Genomic DNA, 23,440 nt, shown 5'->3' on the forward strand with positions numbered 1-23,440 from the left:
ATTCTTCCTGATTCCTCCACAGAGTGGACCAGGAGATCTCAGAGGTTCCCAGTGGTCAGTCTACCCAGCAGCATCAAACACACCTGGACACCATATTTATGGTCTGTACATGTACAACAACTACTTTTACATATATTCTATTTACAATCCACTCCATGCTGCACTTTTCAGACCAGTGCATTGTCAGTCTGTCCAACATGGATCTGATGTTTGCTTCCATGATTTCAGTTTGATTGTGTCATTAATATAATCTTCTGTTCCAGCTGCTGGAGGAGACCATCGTCACTTTTGTGAAGAACGAGCTGAAGAAGATCCAGAAGCTTCTGAGTCCAGATTACCCAGAATGCTCAGAGAGTAAGAGGGAAGGTGAGGATGAAGATCAGAGGAGGAGCAGAGAGGCATTTCTGAAGATCACACTGCACTTCCTGAGGAGAATGAAGCAGGACGAGCTGGCTGACCGTCTGCAGCGCAGTAAGAGGATTTCTCTAAAGATTTAACTTGCTGGACTAATGGGACGTTTACTAATGTCTCCAGAGAAGGGTCAAAGTATGTTCCTGTTTCTTTATGAATCACTTACTGTTCTTCTTTGTTGTGTGTTCATTCAGGAAGTCGTTCTGGAGTTTGTAGGCGTAAACTCAAATCTAACCTAAACAACAAGTTCCAGTGTGTGTTTGAGGGGATTGCTAAAACAGGAAACCCAACCCTTCTGAATCAGATGTTCACAGAGATCTACATCACAAAGGAAGGGACTGCAGAGGTCAATGCTGAACATGAGGTCAGACAGATTGAAACAGCATCTAGGAAAGCAGACAGACCAGAAACAACAATCAGACGAGAAGACATCTTTAAAACCCCACCTGGAAGAGATAAACCAATCAGAACAGTGATGACAACAGGAGTGGCTGGCATCGGAAAAACTGTCTTAACACAGAAGTTCACTCTGGACTGGGCTGAAGACAAAGCCAACCAGGACATCAAGTTCACATTTCCATTCACCTTCAGAGAGCTGAATGTGCTGAAAGAGAAAAAGTACAGCTTGGTGGAACTTGTTGATTACTTCTTTAGTGAAACCAAAGAAGCAGGAATCTGCAGGTTTGAAGAGTTCCCGTTTGTGTTTATCTTTGATGGTTTGGATGAGTGTCGACTTCCTCTGGACTTCCGCAACACTAAAATCCTGACTGACGTTACAGAGTCCACCTCAGTGGGTGTGCTACTGACAAACCTCATCAGGGGAAATCTGCTTCCCTCTGCTCGCCTCTGGATAACCACACGACCTGCTGCAGCCAATCAGATCCCTCCTGAGTGTGTTGACATGGTGACAGAGGTCAGAGGGTTCACTGACCCACAGAAGGAGGAGTACTTCAGGAAGAGATTCAGAGACAAGAAGCAGGCCAGCAGAATCATCTCCCACATCAAGACATCACGAAGCCTCCACATCATGTGTCACATCCCAGTCTTCTGCTGGATCACTGCTACAGTTCTGGAGGACATGTTGAAGACCAGAGAGGGAGGAGAGCTGCCCAAGACCCTGACTGAGATGTACATCCACTTCCTGGTGGTTCAGTCCAAAGTGAAGAACATCAAGTATGATGGAGGAGCTGGGTCGGATCCACACTGGAGTCCAGAGAGCAGTAAGATGATCAAGTCTCTGGGAAAACTGGCTTTTGAGCAGCTGCAGAAAGGCAACCTGATCTTCTATGAATCAGACCTGACAGAGTGTGGCATTGATATCACAGCAGCCTCAGTGTACTCAGGAGTGCTCACGCAGATCTTTAAAGAGGAGAGAGGATTGTACCAGGACAAGGTGTTCTGCTTCATCCATCTGAGTGTTCAGGAGTTTCTGGCTGCTCTTCATGTCCATCTGACATTCACCAACTCTGGAGTCAACCTGCTGTCAGAAGAACAAACACCATCAACACAGTTCTACCAGAGTGCTGTGGACAAGGCCTTACATAGTCCAAATGGACACCTGGACTTGTTTCTCCGCTTCCTCCTGGGTCTTTCACTGCAGACCAATCAGAATCTCCTACGAGGTCTGCTGACACAGACAGGAAGTAGCTCAGAGACCAACCAGGAAACAGTGGAGTACATCCAGAAGAAGATCAATGGGGAGGAGAAGATGGATGGGGAGGAGAAGATGGATGAGGATCTATCTCCAGAGAGAATCATCAATCTGTTCCACTGTCTGAATGAACTGAATGATCATTCTCTAGTGAACCAGATCCAACAGTACATGAGATCAGGAAGTCTCTCCAATGCTCATCTGTCTCCTGCTTGTTTGTCAGCTCTGTGCTTCATCTTACTGTCATCAGAAGAAGATCTGGACGTGTTTGACCTGAAAAAATACTCTGCTTCAGAGGAGGCTCTTCTGAGGCTGCTGCCAGTGGTCAAAGCCTCCAACAAAGCTCTGTAAGTGGGATGTATTCATCAATAAATACTCTGTTATCTTTCAACAGAAGTTAAATATAAATAATTTGTTTCCTTTTTTTCATCTCTCCAGACTGAGTGGCTGTAACCTGTCAGAGAGAAGCTGTGAAGCTCTGTCCTCAGTTCTCAGCTCCCAGTCCTCTAGTCTGAGAGAGCTGGACCTGAGTAACAACAACCTGCAGGATTCAGGAGCGAAGCTGATCTCTGTTGGACTGAAGAGTCCACACTGCACACTGGAGACTCTCAGGTAAGATCAAGTTCATATTTGTCTTTAATTTGAGATATTTCTATAAACTTTAAGCTTAATTTAATTTAAACAGCCCTTCTGAAGTCAGGACTAATTTTGGAAAATCTTTCAATGTTTCCAAAGTATTTTGTTTTTCTTCATAATCACACGTCATATAGCATGAAATATGAAATGTGGCTGAGATCTAGATATCATTTATATTTTAATATCATGTGACGATTCCTCATTCAGTCTTGATTAGTTATCTACAACTTGTTTAGAATAAAACAGAAATGATTTAAACTGAAAAGGAATTTAATATACTTAATATAACAAAAGTCTAGACTCAACATTTAAACACATATGTTATATGTCTTGTTTCCTGTTGTCTCTCCAGACTGAGTGGCTGTAATCTGTCAGAGAGAAGCTGTGAAGCTCTGTCCTCAGTTCTCAGCTCCAAGTCCTCTAGTCTGAGAGAGCTGGACCTAAATAACAACAACCTGCAGGATTCAGGAATGAAGCTGATCTCTGTTGGACTGAAGAGTCCACACTGCACACTGGAGACTCTCAGGTCAGGATTCATTAACCCACTCAACTGATTACAATTTAAACTCTGATTAACCTTCAGTTGATAAACAGCTAACATGTAGCTTTGTGTCTACTGATACGATCAACTTGGGCAATAGTTATTAGACTCGGAGAATTATTTTACATGAAGGTTTTCATTATTTGCTTTTGTTGTTGAATATTTAAATACCTGAGATTATTTTAAAGATGTATTCTAAATCTGGACCAAAATGTACCTGGACAGCAAACAAAGGTAAAACAAACACATGGCTTTACATGTTAACAGAGGGTTCCTGTGTGTTGTTCTGTGTGTTTGCAGTCTGTCAGGCTGTCTGATCTCAGAGGAAGGCTGTTCTTCTTTGGTCTCAGCTCTGAGGACCAACCCCTCCCATCTGAGAGAGCTGGACTTGAGCTACAATCATCCAGGAGACTCAGGAGTGAAGCTACTGTCAGCTGGACTGGAGGATCCTCTCTGGAGTCTGGACACTGTCAGGTACAAACACTGATGAACAAAAAGGAGATATTTGTGTAGGAACTTTTAAAGGAGAACATTTCCAGGAACTAAAATGATAACTCCCTGTTGTTAATAATTGATGTAGTTTGGACACATCTCTGTATATTAAAGGAACTGTCCGTGGTTTTAGGAAACATCCTATTTTCCCTCTTTCCTTTTCAGAGAAAGGTCCAGGACAGGTTTAGCCTAGCTTAGCACAAAGCAATGTGCTTTCTACACTGAGTGTGTGGATGAAGCATTAATCTACTCTTTCGGCAGAGTAGTTAGCTAGACGTTTAAAATGTCAGTTGCTGTTGCTGCGTGGCTCATGTGATCGATCAGAGACGTACACTGACGTCTGGACCAATTATTTCTCTAAGTTTCTCTGGTGCTGGGAGAGTACCGCCTCGTAAGTTCAAAAACTCCCTCAAAACACTCTTTCCTAGTTCCTGCGGTGCAAACACAATATACGTGTGTGAGAGTGATGTAATGTTGATGTTTCTCTACAGAGAAAGGTCCACTGTTGCACCAAATGCTTGCTCTTGGGGGAATTGTTGGGTTTATGTAAATGATAGTGTGGCAGTGGCGCCGGCAGCTGTAATCCTGTTTGCACCGTGCGTAAATTGTTTTCTATGAGACACTCATCTAATGATAATAATGTGTAAATGCGCACATAGTCTGTTCTGCTCTTTGCGATGTTCAGTTATATTTTCCTCATTATTTATACGTTATTTCACCAACAAGCCATCCACTATTAATCAGAATATACATTGTTATGATTCGATCTGTAGATCAGAGGTGGGCCGCCAGGGCCAGCAAGGCCTTCTCAGCTGGCCAAGAGATTATCAGAAAATTATATTTTTATAATTGAAGGCCTATATATTAATTTCTAAAATAAATATGTATATATTTATCAATTTCATATGTATTTTATATATTGTATACGCTGCAAGTTTGTTTACATTTTTAGATGTAAAGTTAATGAAAGAAAGGTTGATGTACTTTTTCTTCACATGATGAGCAGCTTTTGGTAAGTTTAATGGATTTTTCAGCACTTTAGTGAAATGATTTTATAGCTATTACTGCTTGCTTTAGGTGTTTTTGAGCAGTGTCAGTGGCCGCTGTGCCTTTGTGTGTGTGTGGTGACATGTGTGTTAAGCCCCCGCTTCTTGGCAGGAATTTATGGGAAGGCCTGTTGATCGCTGATTGTGTTATTTGTGTTTTTGATTGCTTTGTGGCCACCGTATAAGTAAATATGACCGGTTGTTGTGCGTTTCTTTGGTAATTCCATTCGTTTTGACTATATGTGATGCAGCATCCAGCGTCCCGCGGAGCCGGGCGGTTCAGCCGAGCCGGCCCCTGGTCCTGCTGAACCGGACCCCGGTCCCCCTGCGTCGGGCGGTTCTGCCGACTGGGCCGCAGAGCCGCCTCCCGGGGGCTCAGACTCAGATGTTGCGCCACCTGCGGCTGAATCAAACTCGGCAGGTGCGCAACAGTGTGCAGAAACTGCACAGGTCACAGAGGTAGACACGCAGATAAAGGAGAAAAGTGTTGTGCAACATGAGTGTGGAAATAAAACTGTTAACGAAGGAAATGCCCAGACTAATGAGAAAGAAGAAAAATAACAAACAGGGGAAAAGAAAGGCAAGGCAAATAAAACAAGCTGCAGTCAGACGGTTACAAATGTGGTTGATGTTCTGGCTGAAAATATGTCTGAAGAGATGGATATAACTAAAAGATCCAGCAAAAGAAAAATCAGTTCTAACAAAGAACAGAGTGAGGCAAAAGCTAAAAAGCTGCTAGAGGATCTGTGTGATGATGATGATGATGATGATGATGATGATGATGATGATGATTAGGAGGAGGATTGTGAGTGGACATCATCCCAAGTAGAGGAGTTAACTCTTTATCCTCTGGATAAAATTAAGAAGTTCCTGCAGGACACTTAAGGGATCAAGGCGGTTAAGACCGAGCAGTTTTTCCCTGATCTGAGAGGGTTGAGAGGTCTGTGGCCTGGCTGAGGAAAGAAAGCGATGGGTTCACTATCCAAGAGGTTTACCGCCTCAAGAAACTTGTAACTAAAGTCAGGGCTCAACTAATTGAAGATGATGACTAAGTGTAATATGTTTTTCCACATACTTGTGTGTTTTTGTTTTTACTCTTTTCTTTTTAATGGCGGATTTAAAAATTGGATCCTTAAACAAGAAGCGATGTAAAAAGAGTTTAAACTGATGGAGTTAAAAAATCTAGATGTGATTTTTGTGCAGGAGACTCACAGTGATGTGGTGAATGAGAGGGAGTGGAAGAAGCAGTGGCCTGATGATATTGGCACTTCAATACTGGACTTTTAAATGATAACTCTTTTAAAGAGGCGTTTGAGTGTGTTTGGTGTATACACACGAGTCTAAAGTCCAGTCTCTCATCGTTGCAGCAGTTGTGGGATATTGGAAAGGTTCAGGTGAAAGTTTTTTGTCAGCAATATACTCGCAATGTCACCAAGCACATTACCAGGTCTCTTCAAGACCTAGAGATTGAAGTAGTGGAATTACAGGATTTGGTAGATTCTACAGGAAATCAAGGGCATGTTGAAGCTCTTAAAGTCAAAAAGGCTGCTTCAGCCAACCTGTTGGGCATTACAGCACAGGGGGCTCTGGTCCGCTGCCGCTTCATGAACGCTTCCCAGATGGATGCCCCCTCATAGTTTTTCTTCAGGTCTGGAGCGAAAGAATGGTCAAAGAAAGATCATCCATTCGCTACGCTCTGAAGATGGAGCAACAATTACGGGAACCCCTGAGATCAGGAGATATGCCACCTCGTTCTACAAAGACCTGTTCAAAGAGGAGTATGTGGAAGATGCAGAGTCAGCTTCGTCTTTCTATGCAGGGCTTCCTCAGGTGGATGCTGACAACAACACTGTGCTGGAAGATCAACTGTCCCTAAATGAACTGTATGTTGCTCTAATGAGCCTTGGGAACGGTAAGGCACCAGGCATCAACGGGCTGCCTCTGGATTTCTATAAGACCTTCTGGCCCGTGATTGGAGAAGATCTGCTGGAGTTCTTTCAAGACAGCTTGAATAGAGGACGCCTGCCGCTGAGCTGCAGAGGACGCCTGCCGCTGAGCTGCAGAAGGGTCATTACCCTGCTGCCAAAGAAAGGAGATCTGCAGGATTTAAAAAACTGTGTGGGGACTATAAGATCCTGTCTAAAGCTCTCGCTTCTCGGCTTCGGGAGGTCATGGGTGAAGTGGTTCATGTCAACCAGACTTACTGTGTGCCCGGCAGGTTATTGAGTGATAATATCACTCTAGTTTGGCATGTTTTGGACGTCTCCATAGACCAGGAAAAGGCTTTTGACCGGGTTGAACACCAGTTTTTGTGGCAAACGTTCAATGCTTTTGGCTTCAGCCCAGGTTTCATAGCTCAGATTCAGGTCCTGGACCGAGACATTGTGAGTATATTGAAGGTTAATGGTGGTTTGGCTGCACCTTTTAATGTGCAGAGAGGGGTACGACAGGGATGCTCTCTATCGGGGATGCTTTATTCCCTCGCTATTGAGCCTCTGCTCAATACATTCAGGAAGGATCTTTTAGGTGTGTGTTTTCCTGGGTGTACTTCAGCAGTTAAAATATCAGCTTATGCAGACGATGTCATGGTTGTTTTGAACAAGCAAACAGATATCGACACTTTGGTGGAGAATGTAAGTATGTTTAATCACATCTCTTCTGCTAAAGTTAACTGGGCTAAGAGTGAAGCTGTTGTGGTGGGAGATAAGTTGCAGAACACTCTATCTCTCCCGGGAGGGCTAACTTGGAAGAGAGGAGGGGTAAAGTATTTGGGTGTGTTTTTGGGTGAGGAGTGTGTGATGTAAAAAAACTGGGATAATGTGTGAATCCCCCTTCTAACTTACTGTCAAAGATTCAATCTGTTTTAGTTCTTTTTTTTTTGGGCTAAGCTGCACTGGATTTTGCCAGCAGGGGCGCTGCTTTCCGCCTGCCGTTCATCCAGAGACTGCAAACACTTGGTCTAGAGACCTCTGGCCCACTGGGTGCTGAAAAACTTTAAGGGTTTTGGATTACAAGATTCTCTGTTCCTGATGGATGTCAGGAAGCTGAGTTTCCAGGCTTTGCCTCCTTTCTATCGTGGCGTGTTTACAATGTGGAAGCTGTTGATCAAGGAGAGACGGCTGCAAGGTGACTCCTTACACTGGCTGCTACAGGAACCGGTGGTGTACGGAGAATGGTTGGATTACCCCTGTTGGGCAGGTTCAGCCATCACGGAGGTATTCTGCAGAGCACGGGTGCTCACACTGGGGAATGTGGTGGATATCGCTGGACCTAAACTGAACAATGGTACTGCTTTGGTGGATGTTCTGGGTATGAGATCAGTCAGAATCATCACAAAACTGTTGGATCACTAGAAGCACAATCTGTCTGGACATGACTCCATAATGTTGGAGGAATATAATGTTGGTCTGATTACACCTCAATCTGACGATTCCTTCCCTGGTTTATGTGTCCGTCCCAGTCTTGATAACTATGTTGGTTGTTCTTTGGATGTAAAGCACTGCACTTTGGATATGAAAGAGGCAAAAGGGAATGCCTTACATAAAATTATGGTTCTCTCCATGAACGGGTTGACACACCGTGGCGAGGACATCTGGGTTTGGCGGTAGATGTCCAACCTGCGTGGAGGATTTTATACAAACCACCGTTAACTAAAAGAGTAGCTGACCTCCAGTGGAGAGTGTTACATGGGATACACAGGTTTCTGTCTGTCATTAGTCCTGGTGTTAGTGACAAATGTCCTTATTGTGATGAGAAAGAAACTGTGTTTCATTGTTATTCTGAGTGTGTGCGCCTGCTGCCGTTGTTCTTGTTGCTGGAGAGACTATTTCGTAAGGTAGGAGAGGTTTTCTCCAAACAAATGTTCATCCTTGGGTTCAGGTACAGTTTGCTAAACATAAATGTCAGCTGTTGAACTTCATCCTGGGCCAATCAAAGATGGCTGTGTATGTGAGCAGGAAGAGGAAGGTGGATGACTCTGTGGATATTAATGTGAATTTACGGTTTACTCGGATGGTGAAAGCCAGAATCAGGATTGACTTTAATTATTATAAAGAGATGAAGGATGTGGATCAGTTCAGTGTGATCTGGGCCCATGGTGATGTGTTGTGCTCGAGACTTGAGACCAACTCATCTTTTCTCAGGAGGTGATGTCATGTAATTAAGTGTATATGTCTGTATGTATTTATTGTTCTGTTGGATAGTAATTATTTTTGTAGATAATGAGATGGGACATTGATAGAATAAAGTTCCTTTAAAAATCTAAAATCTCTCTCTCTCTCTCTCCAAATTGTTTTTATATTACAAGCACAAATTAGTGTCATACTGTCTGTTAAACTGAATTAAATATTTTAATTGATTGACAGCCCTAATATGAATATAATGCCCCCCCCCCCCCTCCTCCTTTCAGGGTGGAGCCTGCTGGAGTCAGATGGTTGACACCAGGTCTGAGGAAGTGTAAGTCTGTTTTTAATTTCATTCATCAAACTGTGACATCACTCATCCAACCCTCTGATGTCATCATCAAAGTGCTGATTGGTTAATAACTGCAGCTGTGTTGTGTCTCGTTCTCTCCATCAGATTCCTGTGAACTCACACTTGACACAAACACAGTGAACAGAAAACTCAAACTGTCTGACAACAACAGGAAGGTGACATATGTGATGGAGGATCAGCCATATCCTGATCATCCAGAGAGGTTTCACCACTGGCATCAGCTGCTGTGTAGAGATGGTCTGACTGGTCGCTGTTACTGGGAGGTTGAGATGAGAGGATATGTTGATGTATCAGTGAGTTACAGAGGAATCAGCAGGAGAGGAGACAGTGATGACTGTGAGTTTGGAGAAAATTATCAGTCCTGGCGTCTCTACTGCTCTAATGATGGTTGTTACTATGTCCGGCACAATAAGAGAAGATCATCCATCTCCTCCTCGTCTGCCTCTGGTAGAGTAGCAGTGTATGTTGACTGTCCTGCTGGCTCTCTGTCCTTCTACACAGTCTCCTCTGACTCACTGATCCACCTCCACACCTTCAACACCACATTCACTCAGCCTCTTTATCCTGGGTTTGGGTTCAAGTCATATCCTGGTTGCTCAGTGTCTCTGTGTTCTGTGTAGGACGGAGAGTCTCCTCCTGTTTCTCACTGCTGATCAGTTGAGTCTTTACAGGATCACACTTACACTGTAAATTAGGTGTGACTGTGGTTGTTAAATTGTATATTTTGATGTTTTGTATTTCACTTGTTTGGAATTTTTATTGTTTTCCTGACCTGCCGAGGGACTACGGGAGGAAAATAGCACTTGTACTACAACCCGTTACAATGCATCTCTCCTTGTTTTTATACAAGGTTAATGTTAAGCTGTGTCTTGTCCCGTTTAAATAAATAAATTCTACAGAAATCTTTCAGCTTATTGTTATGAACTAATGAATGAACTACTTTTACTGTTTGATTGTGTCTGTTGGAGGTTTGATTGACTCCCACATTAGTGTGTGTGTGTATGTTACAACTTTTCATTCACAAAATATTTGCCTTTTTTCTCGAAATATTTATTGTTTATAATATATAAATAAATGTTTCTGAAACATTCATTGATTAAGTATTTTAAAACATTAAAATAACATGTTTGCATAAAATGTAAATGATTAGAATAAATGAATATAGTATTAGTAAGTACAAACATTAAATGTAATTTAATGTCTGGTTGTGCTCTGCTTGTAGTTCCTGCTGATGTCCACCGGAGGGTGCCATGACGTCACTGAACTACATTCAGAAACAGCATCTCTGAGCTGGTGGTGACGTCATGGCGCCCTCTGGTGGACATCAGCAGGAACTACAAGCAGAGCTCCACCAAACATATTCACACATTAAAACATGTTTACAGCTTTTATTAGTTTAATTTCTATGTTTTTATCTTACACACTCACCCCACTTTTTTAAATGACATTTTATTAAATTTTATGTATTCATTTTGTAATATGGGAAATGTAGTTTGGCGAAACTTGAATATCTGGATTAACAACAAAAAATCTACAACTTCTTAAACATGTCTTATATATTAAACCTATCAAATTAGGAATATTTTGATACTCATTTGTTATGTAAAGAATAAATGTGAAAAGTGCGTCCAGTGCGCCTCTCTTCAGGGACGTGGTCCAATCACTGCTGGGGCTCAACGTCCCCGACAGAGGAGCAGCAACGGCCAATCACAGCCAAGGCTGGAGCAGCCAATCACAGCCGGGAAAGAGAGCCGAGTCGTCATCCAACTGCTTCTCAAACGGGTGAGGTTTGATCACAGAAACAGAAACTATCGGCTGATTCCACCGTTAACACTTTAACACTTTAAAGTGTCTGTGTAACCCTTGTTGTTGACGTGTTGGTCAAAATGTCAAAAAATTCTAAATATTTGATTCTTTGTCACTTTTTCCGATGTTTTTTTGTCACTTTTTCCGATATTTTTTGTCACTTTTTCTGATGTTTTATGTCACTTTTTTCGATGTTTTTGTCACTTTTTTCCAAGTTATATTATCAATTTTTCTTAAAAAATTCTTGCTATAAAATAGAATAAAACACCCAAATTCAATGAAAGTAGTGAACTGATCCTTTATTTAACTAGCGTTGTAAGGAACCATCCATGGGCTCAAAGAAGTCACCTGTTTAAAGCTGTCCTCATGTTGTACTGCAGCAGCCTGCTGTTGTTGTCAGGAGGTGTGATGAAGGTAAAGAGAGTTCATAACGCCGTTACAGCGAGACGCCGGCCGGCTGAACATTCATTCACACACACAGAGTCAGACAGTCCTGCAATAACGCAGCTCTTTCTGATTGGTCTGAATGTCTTCAGCACAAACTTAAGACTCAATCAACCTTTAGAGAAAATCATGTAACTTTAACCAGCTATCAGACTCCCAGTATCACGGCGTGCCGGGTTTAACTAGGGCTGCACAATTAATCACTATTGTATAGAAATCACAATATGGACTAGTCCAATATCCAAATGTCAGTGGGGCAATATTTGTTAAAGGCAAAATGTGTGTGTGTCTGTGTGGTGTACACGTGTGTGTGTGTGTGTGTCTGTGTGTGTGTAAGTAACCCCTACAGTTGGACTTCTTTCTGAGTGTTATCTGCTCTAGTTTTTCCAACATTTCAGACACAGATATGGAGATAATAACGCTCCAAAACGACCTTTTTCTGAACTATTTTGACTTTTTTCTAAAATATTTCATCTTTATTTCTGTGTAATATTCTCTCAGGTGCCCCGCTGTCTCGGCCACCACTTCCTGGGTGCGTGTGACTGCGGCGCCCCCTGTGATGCCTCCCCCCACGGCGGTCTGATGGATTGCGGCGCTGCGTGGGCGTCTGCTCGGCGCTGAGCTGCGTCAGCTCGCTGTTCGCTGTGCTCAGCTTCCTGTTGGAGCCGCGGCGCTTCAGATACCCCGAGAGGCCGGTCGACTTCCTGTCCGGCTGCTTCTTCATGGTGGCGGCCGCGTACCTGGCCGGCTTCCTGCTGGCAGACACGGCCGCCTGTATCACCCATCAGACATCCCGTCTCAGGTACGTGCTGATAGAGGTGTAGTCTACGTGATACGCAGGTATACGGAGTATACAGTACCCACTAGGAAAGGTCAAGGATTTCAATATACACACACAAAAACACCAGGATACCTAACGTAACGATGATTGTTTTGTGAGAGAACTTTCACACTTACGTTCATAAATTCACCGTCTGTGTTGTGAGTTGCCTGGAACAACAACACTGTTGCTAGGTGGCCATTCTCTGCGCAAATTTGAAATTAACTAATGTGAATCACTAAAGTTGCTAGATATATGAAACGAAAGCTAATTTAAACTCCACTCTCTCAGTGTTTCTGTAAGCCCGCCCCTGAAGCTGTACTGCTGCTTAGGATGACTCTGTAGCAGACGTTAACGTTACAGAAACTACAGAAAGTGAGCCAGATGAGGCTGATGCTTTATACGGTAACGTTACAAAAAACCCCATGGGGTTGTTGCTCTGGTACGGGCGAGTGTAATGCTGGGAGGGAAAAAATTACAGTATACTCACTACAAAAAACTAGACTACACTACTGTCCTGATTGGTCGACTTAGGACCATTGCCTTAGGAAGCTGGCCAGGTTTAATGTGGACTAGACCCTGAGAACCCTTTTCTAAAGATCCTTTGTTGAGTCAGTTGTCTCCTTCTCCTTAACCCTCCTGATGTCCTCGGGTCAAATTTGACCCATTTTTAAAAAGTTTCCTTATCAGAAATTTGGGTTTCTTTCAACCATATTGTCAAAGAATCTAACGTGGATGGTTCCATACAACCGTTACTCTTCACAGGTCAAATACGTGATCAGTTCAAACTTTTAATGAATTTGGGTGTTTTATTTAATTTCATAGCATTTGAAAAATTACAAAAGAATGTTGAAAAAAAGTGACAAAATATGTTGGAAAAAGCTTCAAAAATGGAAAATAAATCTACAGAAACGTGTCGAAAAAGAACAACGAAATGTTTTGGTTCATTTTGATGCAGTCTGTGTATTACTAGATGTGGTAACGCTGCTCCTCTCTGCACATTTCCTCTTGTTTCCTGTTCGTTTACTTTCACTTTACAGAGTTTGTGAGCTTTTTCTCTCCGTGTGAAGCTCCAGCTGAAGGTAATTTAACTCTAATGGCTAACGTTTTAATATATATATATATATATAATGTCTGTAACGTTTGACTGGTGAACTCTAGCTGTGGTTATTTTAGTTTAAGAGCAGAAAGCTGCAGAGAAACCAACACAACTGGACTTGTGATTAATTAAAACTGGCATCTTCACGAAGATCCGCCGACATGTTGTGTGGGTATCTTGCAGTGTTACTGTCTTACATATCCTTTATTTCTGTCTTATAGATCCTTTATTTCTGTCTTATAGATCCTTTATTTCTGTCTCATAGGGCGTTGCTTTCATGGGACAAAGGAAGAACAAAAACACACTGACAACAACAACCACAGTTACACAGCAGGGCTCCAGACTAACTTTTTGCCTTGGTTGCACTGGTGCGCCTAACTTTTTTTTATTTAGGTGCACCATCACAAAATTTAGGTGCACCCACATTTTTCCTTGTGTCGCCATTAACGCCACAATTTCAAGGTCACCTTTTTATCACACTTCATATACATTCATATATTATGTGAATTATTTTAAACAGGAATAAGGAGTTGGTACATTTTTTTTTTTATTTGAAGCACAATTATACTGTACTCAAAGTCTTATAGCGGGTCCCCCCTTGCTGTCAAATGCCCCTCAGACGGCCAACACCTGTAATTTGGCCTTCTTCCCCTTTGGCCTTGGCTAAACCAGCTTTCCACACTCCCTAGCATCAAAATTCTCCAAGCTGGGCCCCTCCACACTGATTCTTATCAGATCTTCCACTAGTCCAGGACTAAAAATCATATCTCTGTATTTTTCGGCTGAATGGCGTCACACAATATATATCTCTATCTCTAATATTTTTTACGAAGTGGGCTACATGTTCAGTTTTAAGTCAAAGCCACTTTTCACAAGCTCTTTTATTAAAACAGATGTGATTAAAATAAAATGCAAAGACAGGGTTTCCTTCCCAATTTGAAAATATACAGCTGCAACACATGTAAATTATCTGAAATAAATAGCCTGGGATATATTTAAAAAAATATATCTCTGAGACAGCTCCTTCACTTGTTTTCAACAACAATAACAGACCCGGATAGCCCAGTAGCTCATATAGGGAGAGAGGGGGAGTAGGATGGACTGAAGCGTACTCACAGAGTGACGGCAGACTCATTATGAATGGGTCCAGCACGGGTCAAATGCGGGTCAGCGGCATTACACACGTCTTGTTTAGGATCTGAAATGTCTGTATCGTCACTGCGCTGCATTTTTATGAACTATGATAATGTGGCCATGGGTCACATCTCTTGCCCAGGTCCAGCACGCTCCGTCTCACACGCTATTACTCAACGAACTAAAGTTAGTTCCATTCAATAACTTCTTTTGTGTTTTTCGCCGTGGCGGCCGCAATAACAGAGAGTTACCAGCGGAAACACTGGTACCAATACAGGTTTCCCTCTCATACTTAACAATATACAGCTGTGTTAATAACAATTAAAACTGTAGACGAATGTAAGCAGTTTGGACCGGCGGTGCTACGTCTCACCATGTTATAGCCATATCAATATAAACGACATCGCTTCGTTCGTGGAGAGGCAGCGGATGCGAGGACGCTACGTGCACCAGTGCAACCTAGGAAAAATCTTAGTCGCACCCTTACAAATTTACCAAATTGGTCGCACTCTAGAGCCCTGCACAGAGAGAAGAATCAAAGCTCTTATTGTGAAAATTTCTCCGGCTGTCAGAAAACAAACCGTCGTCTCCACCAGCGTAAAGTCAGACACAACAGGACTCTACTGTTTTCTCTGGAACCTTTCAGAATAAAATGTAGTGACCTAAATGCCTCTGTTACTGTTGTAGTAATGTGTGGAGGAGGATACACAGGACAGAAAGGTGAGATTGATTGTCATAATGGAGTCTTGTCTCCATTAGAGGACAGAAAGATGACATTAGTCCTGGAGTCTTTCCAATGTTCTTGTTCTCCCAGAAAGAGAATGAATGACAGAGCAGGATGAGCAGAGAGCAGAAATCATTTAGTGAAGAGCTTCAGACTTTATTTTCTGCTTGATAGCTTCTAGTTTCTCCAGCAGCTTCTGTTTCTGGAGATTAAAAAGTTGTCTTCCTCTCTTTCTAACAGGAGCCATCAGAGACCAGACCCTGCTGAACCTGAACCCTGCTGTGTGTCCATGAAGAGTGTCTGGTCCATGGAGACACCACTACTTTAAAAAAGGAGGCGACCTGTAAGGGACAGGCCAATTAAAATGGAGGAGAGAAGGAAGAGGCAAGGACAGAAGGAAAGGGAGGAACATATTGAAATAAAGAGCCAAAGACTGAGGTGAGTTGTTCTGAAATCTCCAACAAACTAGAAGTAGTGTTGTCTCATTGGGTGTGTGGTCTTCTTGGAGAGGATCTCTGTGTTTCCAGCCCACTGTAACCTGTCGTCCAGGTGAATCTATGGCCCTGTTTTCACCTGCTATTAAAATATGATCTGAGTGATCTCTCTGTTCCCCGCTGGTACCTGGAAAAGGTGGCCACGGCTATACAATGACCTTATTATTAGTTTCATAAAACGTCCCCCAAATTCACCAGTATGTAGGATATTACTACACTACACTGTACTATTACTACAGACATTCCTGCTTGTATGTCTCCTTTTGTTATTTCTTAGTCTCTCATTGGCATATATCCACAGATCTGCGGCTGTGAAATGGTTGTTATTGTGTTGTAGCTCAGTTTTAGAGCAAAATTCTGCCATGTACTCATGTTTTGTTTTAATATTCAGTTATTCTCATCACACAATATTTTCTGTTGTTTTAGATTTGGTTCGGCCCAATATTCACTTGTTTTGTGTTCACACTAAGTTTGTTCAAACAAACCAAGAGAAGACATCTAGTTACATTGTTACCTTGGTTCTCTCAGTGAAGAGACTATACCTCCACTCTTTTACATATTCCATATGTACAAGAATGAGTACTACACAGAGATAGAGATATATAATCTCTTGTTGTTCCCAGAAACCTCCAAAGAAGGCTTTTGGATGTGGTTGTTGAAGGTGTGCCAGAAAGAGGGGGCAGCAGCTGCAAAGACCTGTCTCTCCAGGTTTGGCGCTTGGTCAGTGGTGATGTGGTCTCTGCGGCAGGCCTAGTGAACATACGGGCGGCAGAGATTTGGACATATTGGAGTTTATTGAGGATCTTGTTGGGTTTACCATAGAGGATGCTATTGCAGTAGGCGCGTCTGGAGGTCATGAGGGCATGGATAAGTGTTTCGACAGCAGAAGAGGGCAGGGACGGCTGGAGGCGGTCAATGTTCTTGAGGTGAAAAAGGCAGATTTTGTAACCTGATTAACTTGGGGTAGAAACAATAGAGTGGGGTCAAGGGTGATTCCGAAGTCATGGACCTGGGTGGAGGGTGAGGATGGAGCCGTTAATGTTGACGTCTGGGTAGAGTGGGTAGTTTGGACCAATGATCAAGATTTCAGATTTATTGCAGTTGCGTTTGAGGAAGTTCTATTGCATCCATGTCTAAATGTCTGCAAGGCAGGTAGTAATAGGGGAGTGGGTGGCTGTTGTTTTGGAGAAGAGATGGAGTTAAGTGTTGTCTACCCAGCAGTGGATACAGAGGCCATGAAGGTGGATCTCTCCCAGAGGAAGGATGTACATAATGAACAGGAGGGAACGTGAGATACTTGGACTCCTTCATCTGGGGCAGTAAATTGTTTTGAGGCCAACTGAAGGGACTTCACCATTGCATAATGTGAGCTAATTCTTCCTGATTCCTCCACAGAGAGGACCAGGAGATCTCAGAAGTTCCCAGTGGTCAGTCTGCCCAGCAGCATCAAACACACCTGGACTCCATATGTGTGGTTTGTACATGTACAACAACAACTACTTTTACATCTGTCTTGTTCACACTCATCTGGTGCACTTTATAGACCAGAGGATTGTCATTGTTATGTGTTTTATGTTGCACCAAAGAGTAGTACACAATTTTGTTCTATCTCCTGACAATGACACTAAAGTCAATTGTGATTCTGTGGTGATATATTTTAAATGACTTCTTATTTTACTAATAGAAAGCAGAGCTGAATGTATAAAGCAAACAGCATCGAACTCAGGACAGAACCTTGAGACATAGATTTAGATGACGGAGCATAGTAATGAACAATAACTGAAAAACTCCTGTCTGAAAGGTAATAAGATAACCACTCCAGAGCTGATCCAAACATTTCTATCCACTGCCTGAGCCTCTCAAGTACGACACAGCGATCCACTGCATCAGCTAAAACACTGAAGTCTAATAGAACTAATGCAGAATCTTTACCTTTGGTGAATGAATATTGAATTATTTGTTTGCACAAATGTCGTCATGACATAATTTACAAAACTGGTCTGCTTTGATAATCCGAGTATTTTTAAACTCCCAAAACAATTCTGTTAAGTGACGGTGTAGTTTTTGGTATCTTTTGGTTCTTTGCAGGGACAAAAGATGGAGACACCTCAAGAAGTCGTCTTAACAACTTTAGAAGACTTGGGAGCTGAGGACTTTGAAAAATTTAAGTGGTACCTGCAGCAGAAAGGGACCCTAAAAAACTTCCCAGCAATCCGAAAGAGTAAACTGGAGAATGTAAACAGGCTGAACACAGTGGATATGATGTTCCAGACCTACAGTATAAACACTGTTAATGTGACCAGAATAGTTTTAGTGAAGATCAATCAAAATGATCTAGTGGAGAATTTATCAAACATCATCTATGAACCTGCAGGTAAGTCAAAATCATATTAAATATAAAAAATGGATGTAACAAAGATCTTATATATCAGTCTTCAAAAAACATTAGCTTTGTTACCAACATCTCCCACTTATCTACAAAGACACATATGTTGTGTTGACAACAACAGAGCAAGCTACCAAACATCCACAAGAAAAAATGAATTGAAAGTGTCTCCGAGAACCAAAAGTGATAAAACAAAGTCAGACAGTTTTTGTTTACTGGTTAAAATTTGCACACACTGATGTCACTGTAAGATACTGCTTAGGCAATATGAATTCCCTCTGTAATTAAGTAATATACCTTCTGGTTTGTTTGGACAATGAAGAGTTCATAGATGTATGACTGAGACACCCAACATATCAGTTGTTTTTGAGGAATACCAAGTTATTTTACAATAGTTAACATATTCATGACCTCGTCATCAAATGGGCTGAATAGATTTCATGAATACAGAAATGTGCACACTCACATTCACCAGAACAAACCCTCATTGATTTCATTGTTTTATTCATTCAGAGATTCTTGCTGCATGCCAGCAAAAAGTCAAATCCAACTTACATAAGACATTCCAGCTTGTGTTTGAGGGGATTGCTAAAGCAGGAAACAAAACCCTTCTGAATCAGATGTTCACAGAGATCTACATCACAAAGGGAGGGGTCAATGATGAACATGAGGTCAGACAGATTGAAACAGCATCCAGGAAACCAGACGGACCAGAAACAACAATCAGACGAGAAGACATTTTTAAAACCTCACCTGGAAGAAATGAATCAATCAGAACAGGGATGACAAAGGGAGTGGCTGGCATCGGGAAAACAGTCTTAACACAGAAGTTCACTCTGGACTGGGCTGAAGACAAAGCCAACCAGGACATCCAGTTCACATTTCCATTCACCTTCAGAGAGCTGAATGTTCTGAAAGAGCAAAACTACAGCTTGGTGGAACTTGTTCATCAGTTCTTTAATGAAACCAAAGAAGCAGGAATCTGCAGGTTTGAAGAGTTCCCGGTTGTGTTCATCTTTGACGGTCTGGATGAGTGTCGACTTCCTCTGGACTTCCTCAACACTAAAATCCTGACTGATGTTACAGAGTCCACCTCAGTGGGTGTGCTGCTGACAAACCTCATCAGGGGGAATCTGCTTCCCTCTGCTCGCCTCTGGATAACCACACGACCTGCAGCAGCCAATCAGATCCCTCCTGAGTGTGTTGACATGATGACAGAGGTCAGAGGGTTCACTGACCCACAGAAGGAGGAGTACTTCAGGAAGAGATTCAGAGATGAGGAGCAGGCCAGCAGAATCATCTCCCACATCAAGAAATCACGAAGCCTCCACATCATGTGCCACATCCCAGTCTTCTGCTGGATCACTGCTACAGTTCTGGAGGACATGTTGAAGACCAGAGAGGGAGGAGAGCTGCCCAAGACCCTGACTGAGATGTACATCCACTTCCTGGTGGTTCAGTCCAAAGTGAAGAACATCAAGTATGATGGAGGAGCTGGGTCGGATTCACCCTGGAGTCCAGAGAGCAAGAAGATGATCGAGTCTCTGGGAAAACTGGCCTTTGAGCAGCTGCAGAAAGGCAACCTGATCTTCTATGAATCAGACCTGACAGAGTGTGGCATCGATATCAGAGCAGCCTCAGTGTACTCCGGAGTGTTTACACAGATCTTTAAAGAGGAGAGAGGACTGTACCAGGACAAGGTGTTCTGCTTCGTCCATCTGAGTGTTCAGGAGTTTCTGGCTGCTCTTCATGTCCATCTGACATTCACCAACTCTGGAGTCAATCTGCTGTCAGGAAAACAAACAACATCGTGGTGGTCTGAAGTGTTCAGAGACAAATCAACACGTTTCTACCAGAGTGCTGTGGACGAGGCCTTACAGAGTCCAAATGGACACCTGGACTTGTTCCTCCGCTTCCTCCTGGGTCTTTCACTGCAGACCAATCAGAATCTCCTACGAGGCCTGATGACACAGACAGGAAGTAGGTCACAGACCAATCAGGAAATGGTGGAATACATCAAGAAGAAGCTCAATGACAATCTGTCTGCAGAGAGAAGCATCAATCTGTTCCACTGTCTGAATGAACTGAATGATCATTCTCTAGTGGAGGAGATCCAACAATCCCTGAGTTCAGGAAGTCTCTCCACAGATAAACTGTCTCCTGCTCAGTGGTCAGCTCTGGTCTTCATCTTACTGTCATCAGAAGAAAATCTGGACGTGTTTGACCTGAAGAAATACTCAGCTTCAGAGGAGGCTCTTCTGAGGCTGCTGCCAGTGGTCAAAGCCTCCAACAAAGCTCTGTAAGTGGGATTCATTAATAATGACATACTCTGATATCTTTCAACAGGAGTTAAATATAAATAACTTGTTTCCTTCCTGTTGTCTCTCCAGACTGAGTGACTGTAATCTGTCAGAGAGAACCTGTGAAGCTTTGTCCTCAGTTCTCAGCTCCCAGTCCTCTAGTCTGAGAGAGCTGGACCTGAGTAACAACAACCTGCAGGATTCAGGAGGGAAGCTGATCTCTGTTGGATCCCACTGCACACTGGAGACTCTCAGGTCAGGATTCATTAACCCATTCAACTGATCACCATTTAAACTCGATTAACTTTAGTTGATTAAACATCTGACGTATAGCTTTGTGTCTGCTGATACGATCAACTTCGGCAGTAGTTATTAATTATATAATTATTAATTTCTAGACTCAATTACTTTCCATGAGGATTTTTCATTGTTTACTTTTGTTGTTAAATAATTAATTAGAACAGATTATTTTAAAGGTGTATTATGAATCTGGACCAAAATGTATCAGGACAACAAACAAACATAAAACAAACACATGGCTCCACGTGTTAACAGAGGGTTCCTGTGTGTTGTTTTGTGTGTTTGCAGTCTGTCAGGCTGTCTCATCTCTGAGGAAGGCTGTTCTTCTCTAGTCTCAGCTCTGAGCTCCAACCCCTCCTATCTGAGAGAACTGGACCTGAGCTACAATAATCCAGGAGACTCAGGAGTGAAACTACTGTCAGCGGGACTGAAGGATCCTCTCTGGAGACTGGACACTCTCAGGTACAAACACTGATGAACAAAAAGGAGATATTTATGTAGGAAGTTTTAAAGGAGAACATCTCCAGGAACTAAAATGATAACTCCCTATCTGCCCGAGCTTGTCGTATATGACAAAAAATAGCGAAAAACGGCATCTCCAATTCATATTTTTAATAATTTTACAGCAATAAGAGCTAGAGACTTACCGTCATTTCCAGCTAAAAGCTAACACTCTGGCCGTCACAGTGGTGTCTTTGGGGTCTTTGTAGCCACTACAGGAGGTTTTCTATCCAGGTTTTCTATTTTTTTTCGGGGTCTTTGAGCAATAAATCCAAACTATTACTTCCAAGATTTATCCACTTTATGTCCATATTTTATTAATTTTCGGCCGCCGATCGGCGCTAGTTCTGATGCTAACCATTCAACTTGTTTCCCATGATGCTTTGGGAGACGCTTGCTTTTGTCTTGTAAACCAATGGAAGGCAGGTCCGTCACACATTAGGCCCATATAAGGCTGTCATATACGTCATCCGAGGGACAACAAAGATTGTTTATTGTGAGGAGAGATCACTCTCAAAGTCAGAATAGCAAGATGTGACCAAAGATAGTCTAGTACTGTTCTACAGAGAAGAATGACATCATCATTTTGCACTGGATGACAAATATATAGGAGAACTGTTTTAGACAACACAAATGCTTGTGTAGCATTGCTCTGTGTGTGATATTGACATTATTATTTTGAATATTGGCATAAGTGAATGTCATGAGGGCAAAAGCGTCTGGACTTTTACAATTTTTTATTTTAGATATTTTGTCAACTGTATGTTATGTTTATTTTTTCACTGCTTAACTCCCAAGATATATGAGAAGTGTTTTAGACAGGATATTAGCTTAGCTTTTATTGCTCTGTGTGTGTGATATCAATACATATCTGTGAGATAAAATTTCTGTTTTTGTTTTTATTTATTTGTCTTTATGGTCCCACAATCTTGTTTTTACATTTAAGTGATCTCACTGCAGCACAAATATTCTAATAGCCCAGTTTGTCCTGAAAAAACTGATGTTTATAGATTGACTGTGCATAACATGATGTTTTACAAGCTCTTTTTCTCTCTCCCTCTCTCTCTCTCTCTCTCTCCCTGTCACTCTCTCTCCCTCTCTCCCTCCCTTTCTCTCTCGCTCTCTCGCTCTCTCTCTTTCCCTCTCCCTCTCTTTTTTCTTTCTCTCGCTCTCTTTTTTCTCTCTTTCCCTCTCCCCCTCTGCCTCTCTCTCTTTCTCTCTCGCTCTCTTTTCTCTCTCTCTCTCTTTCTCTCTCTTTTTTATCTCTTTCCCTCTCCCTCTTTCTCTCTGTCTCTTTCCCTCTCCCTCTCTTTCTCTCTACCTCTCCCCCTCTATCTCTTTCCCTCTCCCTCCCTCTCTTTCTCTCTCCCTCTCCCTCTCTCTCTGTCTCTCTCCCTTTCCCTCTCTCCCTCTCCCCCACTCCCCCTCTATCTCTCTTTCTCTCCACCTCTCTCTCTCTCTGCCCTCTCTCTCTCTCTCGCTCTCCCTCCCCCTCTCTCTCTCTCTCTCTCTCTCTCTCTCTCTCTCTCTCTCTCTCCAAATTGTTTTTATATTGCAAGCACAAATCAGTGTCATACTGTCTGTTAAACTGAATTAAATATTGTAATTGATTGACAGCCCAAATATGAATATAAAATGAGTAAATTCCAGCCCTACATTTGATCAGAATGAAACTGTGTGTGAGAGTGATGTAATGCCCCCCCCCCTCCTCCTTTCAGGGTGGAGCCTGCTGGAGTCAGATGGTTGACACCAGGTCTGAGGAAGTGTAAGTGTCCTGTGCATTCAACCCTCTGATGTCATCATCAAAGTGCTGATTGGTTAATAATGGCAGCTGTGTTGTGTCTCGTTCTCTCCGTCAGATTCCTGTGAACCCCCCTCGGACACAAACACAGTGCACAGAAAACTCAAACTGTCTGACAACAACAGGAAGGTGACACGTGTGGAGAAGGAGGATCAGCCATATCCTGATCATCCAGAGAGGTTTGAGTCCTGGGAACAGCTGCTGTGTAGAGATGGTCTGACTGGTCGCTGTTACTGGGAGGTTGAGAGGAGAGGAGATGTTAATATATCAGTGAGTTACAGAGGAATCGGGAGGAGAGTATACAGTGTTGAGTGTTTGTTTGGATGTAATGATCAGTCCTGGAGTATGTTCTGCTCTGAG

General features: G+C 42.5%; 1 protein-coding gene and 1 long non-coding RNA gene across 2 annotated transcripts in view; both read left to right on the top strand.

Moving 5' to 3' along the window:
- Nucleotides 1–23,440, top strand: part of LOC116055602 — a 43,114-nt gene that overhangs the window by 3,489 nt on the left and 16,185 nt on the right. The window contains exons 6-23 of the mRNA XM_035998822.1: nt 23–101; nt 264–471; nt 606–2,409; nt 2,501–2,674; nt 5,029–5,198; nt 6,426–6,945; nt 7,818–8,097; nt 8,657–8,922; nt 10,919–11,053; nt 11,458–11,491; nt 12,023–12,120; nt 12,174–12,323; nt 16,541–16,718; nt 16,941–17,080; nt 17,188–17,266; nt 17,881–18,166; nt 18,692–20,477; nt 20,569–20,733. Coding sequence (XP_035854715.1) covers nt 23–101; nt 264–471; nt 606–2,409; nt 2,501–2,674; nt 5,029–5,198; nt 6,426–6,945; nt 7,818–8,097; nt 8,657–8,922; nt 10,919–11,053; nt 11,458–11,491; nt 12,023–12,120; nt 12,174–12,323; nt 16,541–16,718; nt 16,941–17,080; nt 17,188–17,266; nt 17,881–18,166; nt 18,692–20,477; nt 20,569–20,733 — 6,552 coding nt within the window. The remainder of the gene's footprint in view (nt 1–22; nt 102–263; nt 472–605; nt 2,410–2,500; nt 2,675–5,028; nt 5,199–6,425; nt 6,946–7,817; nt 8,098–8,656; nt 8,923–10,918; nt 11,054–11,457; nt 11,492–12,022; nt 12,121–12,173; nt 12,324–16,540; nt 16,719–16,940; nt 17,081–17,187; nt 17,267–17,880; nt 18,167–18,691; nt 20,478–20,568; nt 20,734–23,440) is intronic.
- LOC116055631 lies at nt 6,117–10,618 on the top strand. The gene is made up of 3 exons (XR_004106368.1): nt 6,117–6,127; nt 7,567–7,577; nt 10,552–10,618. It is a non-coding gene; the product is annotated as an uncharacterized LOC116055631 (long non-coding RNA).

The sequence above is a fragment of the Sander lucioperca genome, chromosome 24 (assembly GCF_008315115.2).
Source record: "Sander lucioperca isolate FBNREF2018 chromosome 24, SLUC_FBN_1.2, whole genome shotgun sequence".
Taxonomy (NCBI): domain Eukaryota; kingdom Metazoa; phylum Chordata; class Actinopteri; order Perciformes; family Percidae; genus Sander; species Sander lucioperca.